Source organism: Macrobrachium nipponense, chromosome 22, assembly GCF_015104395.2.
Source record: "Macrobrachium nipponense isolate FS-2020 chromosome 22, ASM1510439v2, whole genome shotgun sequence".
Taxonomy (NCBI): domain Eukaryota; kingdom Metazoa; phylum Arthropoda; class Malacostraca; order Decapoda; family Palaemonidae; genus Macrobrachium; species Macrobrachium nipponense.
The window spans coordinates 12,608,017-12,615,516 of record NC_087213.1 but is presented as its reverse complement, the minus strand read 5'-3'; the positions used below and the strand labels follow the sequence as shown (position 1 = coordinate 12,615,516).

At 36.0% G+C, this 7,500-nt stretch overlaps 1 protein-coding gene across 6 annotated transcripts in view; it reads right to left on the bottom strand.

Annotated features, from left to right (window-relative positions):
* The window catches only part of LOC135198498 (protein FAM135A-like), a 315,487-nt gene that overhangs the window by 56,536 nt on the left and 251,451 nt on the right, over positions 1–7,500 (bottom strand). For all 6 annotated transcript variants that reach the window (XM_064226097.1, XM_064226099.1, XM_064226100.1 and 3 more), the window contains exons 4-5: positions 5,502–5,644; positions 3,047–3,186 (exon numbers count right to left, since the gene is read on the bottom strand). In XM_064226097.1, the coding sequence (XP_064082167.1) occupies positions 3,047–3,186; positions 5,502–5,644 (283 nt within the window). The remainder of the gene's footprint in view (positions 1–3,046; positions 3,187–5,501; positions 5,645–7,500) is intronic.

The window sequence follows — 7,500 nt, the reverse complement described above, 5'->3', positions numbered from 1 at the left end:
CTTCGATAGTGCCATAAGTAAACCAGTCTCTTTTAATTACTCTAAAATTAAACTGACTGGACTTTCTGTAAACTTAATAGTTGGCCTTAGTGATCTAGTAATAAAACAAGCCAATCAGTATAGTAGTTAATGTATACTTTCCTACTTGTGTCTGTTCAATAACGAGACTAAAGGATATGTTGTTCTGCATGTTTGTTTATAATAATTTAGCTTTGCACGCAGTATGTGATCTCTTACCTCTTGTCTAACAATATATATTATATATATATATATATCATATATATATATAATATATATATATATATATATATATATATATATATATATAGTATATATATATATATATATATATATATATATAATATCCTTTATTTCAGCTCAGGGCCATACACATGGAATATACAAAATACAGACAGTAACACACACAATCTAGATACATGAGACAACGTGATAAAAAAATGAATAATCGGCACTTATCCACAAAATAGCTGAGGTAGCATAAAAGATAGTAATCATAATACTGGTAGTAACAGTAATAATATCGGTAAGAAAAAATGCATTGAGAGTTATAACAGTTAGTGCACAGATTATATAACTTAAAATTTCAACTAGAGACCTTAGGTGGTTACAGTAGTCAGGTCCAGAGGGCTAAATACGAAAATTGAATGTAAAAAAAACTTTAACTTGATAGTATTCACAGTAATAACGAAAAAGTAAAATATCAGCAATAAATATAATAATAATGACAGAATCTGCAGATGACATCTTGCCAATAGTACAGAAATCAAGTCCTTTAGGGGACAAAGCCCTCATTTTCCCATCTTTCCCACAATTTAGATCTTCTTGCATCCTTAGGATGCTTTGTATGAGCGAGTTGCTGCTGTTTCTCACTCAGGTTACCAGACTGGACATTGTTCGCCTTACAATGATTTTTAAATTGTCCAGGTGATTTTCTATGAACATCTGTGTGGCGGAGTGGTAGCGGGGAGTGTTTGTGAGGCGTCTCAGAAGGTCATTTTGCACAACAGTGATACGTCTCATGGTGTCTCGGGTATAGTTCGTCCAGAGGGAACAACAATAGATACTGTAGCAGTACGAGCGGAAGAGCAGCAGTTTCACGTCTCGGCGACTGAAGGCAAACCTCCTTGCAATCATGTTGCCTGTTGCACATAGTTCACGACGCCTCTGTTCAATGTCTGATGTATCTTTTAGGTCGTCGGTGATACTGTGGCCAAAATGCGGAAATTGGTGCACAACTTCCCGCCGATGGTTTCCGAGGAAAATTTGTGGTTCTGCATTATGCTAAAGCGATCTCGGGAGCAGCGACTTGCACTGGGTCTTGGTTTCGTTGTAAATTATATCAAATTCCTCTGCATATTGGCGGCAAGTGTCGATGAGTCGTTGGAGACCTTGCACTGATGGGGAAATTAGAACCATCGTCGGCGTAACAGAGGTTGTTTATAGTTGTTTCATTGACAGTGCATCCGATTGGGAGTGAGTTCAGTTTGACACTCAAGACATCTGTGTACGTATTAAACAAGTATATATGGAGAGAGAATGCCCCCTTGCCGAAGCTGCGTGAATGGGTGGCTAAAGAGGGTGGTGACTTCCAGGTTCCAAGATTTCTGAGTGTATTGACTGCCTGCATGGCCTTCTCCAACCTCACTTAGACCCACTGCAACCGACTAACTACCAGGTTCCCATTCACTTTTTAAAGTTAACAATGGCACAATGAAATTTATAAGAAGCAGGCCCAAGGTTCCTCGCTGGGCAAGTAGGTTGCTTCCTTGCCTATCAATCTGGTAGCCCGAGTTCGCTCCCAGCTGCTGCCAGTGTGAAACCACAGGAATTCACTTCTGGTGATCTGAATTGCATTTCTCGATATAATGTGGTTTGGATCTCACAATTAGCTGTAGGTCCTGTTGCTAAGTAACCAATTGGTTCCTAGCCACATAAAAAATCTAATCCTTCGGGTCAGCCCTAGGAGCGCTGTTAATCAGCTCAGTGGTCTGGTTAAACTATGGTATACTTGACTTACTTTTCCCCTCACGATATATCTGTTTTCTGTGGTCCAGTGGTTACCAGCACTACATCACCAGTGACAGACCTGAGATTGATCCTAAGTAAGGGAAAAATGATGTGGGCTGTTTCTTGCAACATTCTTGTGATTCTGTGATGAAATGTTCAGTGAATTATGCATATGGTAGTTACTTAACTCTGGATACACAAACACAGACACATTTATATACACACACATATATATATATATATATAATATGATATATATATATAGATATATATATATATATATATATTATATTTTTATATACACACACAAAACACACACACACACACACACACACACACACACATATATATATATATATATATATTATATATATATATATATATATATATGCAGGTGACTTCATTATATAAAGAATACACAGAAAAAATGACAGTGGCAGAATCTGCCTGTTATTTTCCTGTGGTATTCGCTTATAATATGTATGTATGATGTACGTTTATATATATATATAATATATATATATATATATATATATATATATATATATATATATATAATATTAATGAGAATGAAATGGACTTAAAAAATCTTATCTTTTGTGACGATAAAACAAAACTGCTTACAGCGTTATTCCATCTCTCAACTATAATGCAACTGTTCAGGCATGACATACCTTAATCCATATGGATCAGGTCATAAATGTGCAAACACATAAGAAAAGGCCAAATGTGGGGAAATAAAGGAGGAATGAAATTTCAATACAGAATTAAACTGAAATTATATACAAAAAAATGTGTTCATGGTGTCCACTCTTCAATAATTGGTAACAATTGTGTTTTTGTTGCAACTTGCTCTCATCTGAATTTTCTAATTTCACTAAGAATGGTTTTCAACAAAATTATGGATTTCCTGGTAATACTGGGAGGAAGATTCCAACTGTATAAATAAAGGCTTGCATTAAAATATGCAGAAAGACAGGCAATATATAATAATGATAAAAAAAGACCCAAAGGGTACCTAGTGGGAGAGAAGTGGAGGTTGAGCGTTCGGCTGGAGACGCATTGGATAGCATTGTGGTGGTCAGGTCCGAAAGCATGTTCGGTGAACCAGAGTTCTGCTACGAGTTGTAAATCTGCTCGGTCTAGGCAATCGGCCAGCTGGAATGAAGAGAAGGATTTCAATAATAATAATAATAATAGCTGGTTATGTAGTGATACATGTTTAATATAAGAACTGGTAACAAGAAGAAAGAATAGGCCTAATATAAAGCCGCTCGGTCTAGGCAATCGAACAATTGGAAACAACCAACTTATTTTGTATAATAATAATAATAATAATAATAATAATAATAATAATAATAATAAATAATACTAAATAGCTGGTTATTTTAATCATAAACAACCACTTATTTTAATATAATAATAATAATTAATAAATAATGAATAATCAATTAAAATAATCAAATAATAATAATAATAATAACTAATAATAATAATAATAGTGCTGGTTATTTAATCATACACCTACACTAATAACCAGCAATAAGAAGAAAAAATAGGCCTAACATTTACTATATACACAGACGGTCTGTCACCATAAAAGAATATTTATTATTGTACGACTGCAAGTGACAGCAATCAGAAAGAGAGCCAATGTCACTTTAAATACACGCGGCGGTTCTGTGATCGTAAGCTGCAACTGATTATCACAAAAGATACTTAAAATAGCAAGGGCAAGAGAAAGAAGGAAATTTGGATTTAAGTGATTGTAATACACTAGGTGACCGGGGGGGGGGGTTGTCCATACCAAAATCTATTCAACTCCTCTGGCCGTAACTTAACCGTCCATAAAATCTAACTAAAATACGATGACGAATTGTTTTCCCTTTCAGATATATATATAATCATATTATATATATATAATATATATATAATATAATATATATATTTATTAAAACGGAAAAAAAGGACATCCGTTCAGCCCTTGGGCCGATATAACTTTCTAAAAACTTACAAGACGACACCAGCCGTCTTGTTTCTTTCAACACCTATAGCCGGCACTAAAATCTACCTTTGTGAAATGGACTGTGCTGGCATAGGGCCAGCTTAACCTAACACAACCATCTTTAACCCCATGTGCATGAGCATTTCAAATTTGAGCAATTTTCATATCTATGTTTGTAATTTATATATCCAGCTGTCGATGACTCATTATGGTGTGACGTATGTGTCAAACCTGACTAGTCCTAGAAACCATTACACCCGCTAATATAAGCCCCCGACACCTGCTCTGATGGACATCTGTTAGCGAATTCTTAAAGGACCGAATGGCGTCACGCAATGAAAGGAAAGACAAAATGAAAAAAAAAGAAACACGGTTTTGGATGATGCAGGAGAGAGAGAGAGAGAGAGAGAGAGAGAGAGAGAGAGAGAGAGAGCACTGGTGTAACAATGCACAATTCTCTAGCACCGATAAAGGTAAAAACCGATAAAGTGAAAAGCAGCAGTGCGTAAGCAGAAATGAATAATAAGAGAAGATAAAGATTACGAGAGAATATAAAACAAATGACGACGCAAGTTATTATTATAATATCATTGTCATTATGCACGCACATTCACATGGGACACCCCATGTATATATATATAAAAAAAAACTTGAAAATAATCTCTTCAATAATATTGGCGCATAAGAGACCTTAGTACATTTACATGATAATAATACAAACGGTTGAAAATAGGCTCATTTAACCTTGTGGCTTACTACTGCCGTTTCATGGGGACTTCTGTTTAAATGTCGTTCTTTCAAAAATACAAGCTTAGGCGCATATAAAAGACTATAAAGTGTATATAAAGAATATAAAGATTCAGGCTGGTAAATAATCACTTCTTGAGAAACAAACTATTTGAGTATGTTGTTGTTGTTTGAGATTGAGCTGGCCTTATGACAGCACGGGTTCTTGCTCCTAGAGCAGTTCGTTAATATAGGACCTTTACCTTATGGGAATCGGACCTTGACCTCTAGCTTATGGGAATGGGACCTTCTACTTTATGGAACTAAGACCTTTACCTTATGGGAATGGGACCTTTACCTATTGGAATCGGACGTTTACCTGATGGGAATGGGACCTTTTACCTTAATGAAATAAGACCTTTACCTTAGGGAAATCGAAATTTTACCTTATGGGAATCGGACCTTTACCTTAGGGAAATCGAACTATTACCTAATGGCAATCGGCTCTTTACCTTCTGGGAGTCAGACTTTTTACCTTAGGGGAATCTGGCCTTTTACTTTGTGGCCGTTGTGGGAATTGGAACTTTACATACTGGGAATCGGACTTTAACCTAAAGGAAATCGGACCTTTACCTTATGGAAAGGGGACCTATACCTATGGGGATCGGACCTTTACCAAATGGGTATCGAAACTTTACCTTATGGGAATCGGACCTTTACCAAATGGGTATCGAACCTTTACCTTATGGGAATCGATGATCAGGTGGAGTTTGAAGAGGACGTGGTCGTCCAGGTGAACTTCCTCGTTCCGGTAGAGAATCTGGAAGGTTTTGCTCACGGCCGACCCGTTCACCACACACGCGGGAAACACCAGCCCGCTTCCACCTGGAATGACGTCAGAATCGTAAAAAAAAAGAAAAAAAGAGCCACTGATGGATGGGTTACATATTGTTATTCCCTGGTGTTACAAAAGCTAAGGTCAAAGATACAAAATAAATCAAAGTATTACAACAATTGATAGTTTTCCAAAAACAAATATGTATGTATGTATATATATATATATATATATATATATATATATATATATATATATATATTTATATATATATATATATATATATATAGGTTACAAATTGTTATTCTCTAGCGTTACAAAGGATAAAGTCAAAAGGTAAATAAGATGTTAAGAGCAGAATAAGAATCAGCAGTTCTACGACGAAAAATGTATATATATATATATATATATATATATATACTATATATATATATATCATAAACAGTCTTCGCTAAATTCATGGTCATCGAGCATAAACAATAGAGTATAATGAATTAATCCCTTTCCCAAAAGGCAGAAAAGGAACCGTTATTAAAACCTCTAACTGTGCACACACATACATCCCCCCACAAAAAAAAAACAAGACAGCCTGTATACAAAAAATTAATAAATGCCGGTAAAAATAAGCAAACGAAAGTGCATATAATTGAATTAATGTATGTACGTATGTACTGTATACAAAAGTTACTATGAATGCGTGTGCACCAGTCTCTACTTTTTCCAGTAGGGGTCAAGAGAAGGATTTTAAGTAATGATTCCAAAGTTGGTTCCTCCTCTTCCAAAGAAACCATTTTAAGTAATAATTCCAAAGTTGGTTCCTCCTCCTCCTCCTCCTCCTCTAACTACTTGAAAAAAACTTTATATGGGGGATTCCGGAAAAGTCTTAGAAAGCTGAATGGAGAAGTGGACCATTGGGACTTCTCTACAAAACAGTAATTCAGGGCCATCTTTAATAAGGACACACACAAAAGAAGAAGAAGAAAAAAAAACGTTTCTACCCCATTTTTTTTTTCCAGATCCAAGCAAATAGGCGTGGAGAGAGAGAGAGAGAGAGAGAGAGAGAGAGAGAGAGAGGAGAGAGAGAGAGAGAGAGAGAGAGAGAGAGGTTAACCTTAAAGTTTTCTCTATTTTTCTAAATGGGACAATAGTATTTATCTCATGTTTCAGACGACACAGCCAATAGACGCAGAGAGAGAGAGAGAGAGAGAGAGAGAGAGAGAGAGAGAGAGAGAGAGAGAGAGAGAGAGAGAGAGAGAGGGTTAACCTTAAGGCATTTTCTATTTTTCTAATTGGGATAATAGCATTTATCTCATTTTTCAGACAGCCAATATTGACGAGAGAGAGAGAGAGAGAGAGAGAGAGAGAGAGAGAGAGAGAGAGAGAGAGAGGGAGGGGTAACCTTAAGGCATTTTCTATTTTTCTAATTGGGATAATAGCATTTATCTCATTTTTCAGACAGCCAACATTGACGAGAGAGAGAGAGAGAGAGAGAGAGAGAGAGAGAGAGAGAGAGAGAGAGAGAGAGAGAGAGAGAGAGAGTCCAATACTTTTTCCTCTACACTCACCACATCGGCAATCTTTGCTAACATTCCAGGAAATTCGCCCATTTTATTTGTTAATGATTAATGAAGCACGTCATCACTCGAAAAAATAATATATATTTTTTTTTATCAACAATGAGTGCTCGTAGCCTATTTGCATTCTCAACACAACATAAAGGACTACTCATTCATTGCTACTGAAAATGACCAAACATTCATGCAAATCCATTAAGTAGCCGAGCATGGCTTCATAGATTAGAATTCCTATATGCGGAAAAAAGGGAATATTGTTAGAGAAAACAGTATATTATAATAGAGATGAAAAACATGAGCACGCACGCACGCACACGTACACGTGCGTACAC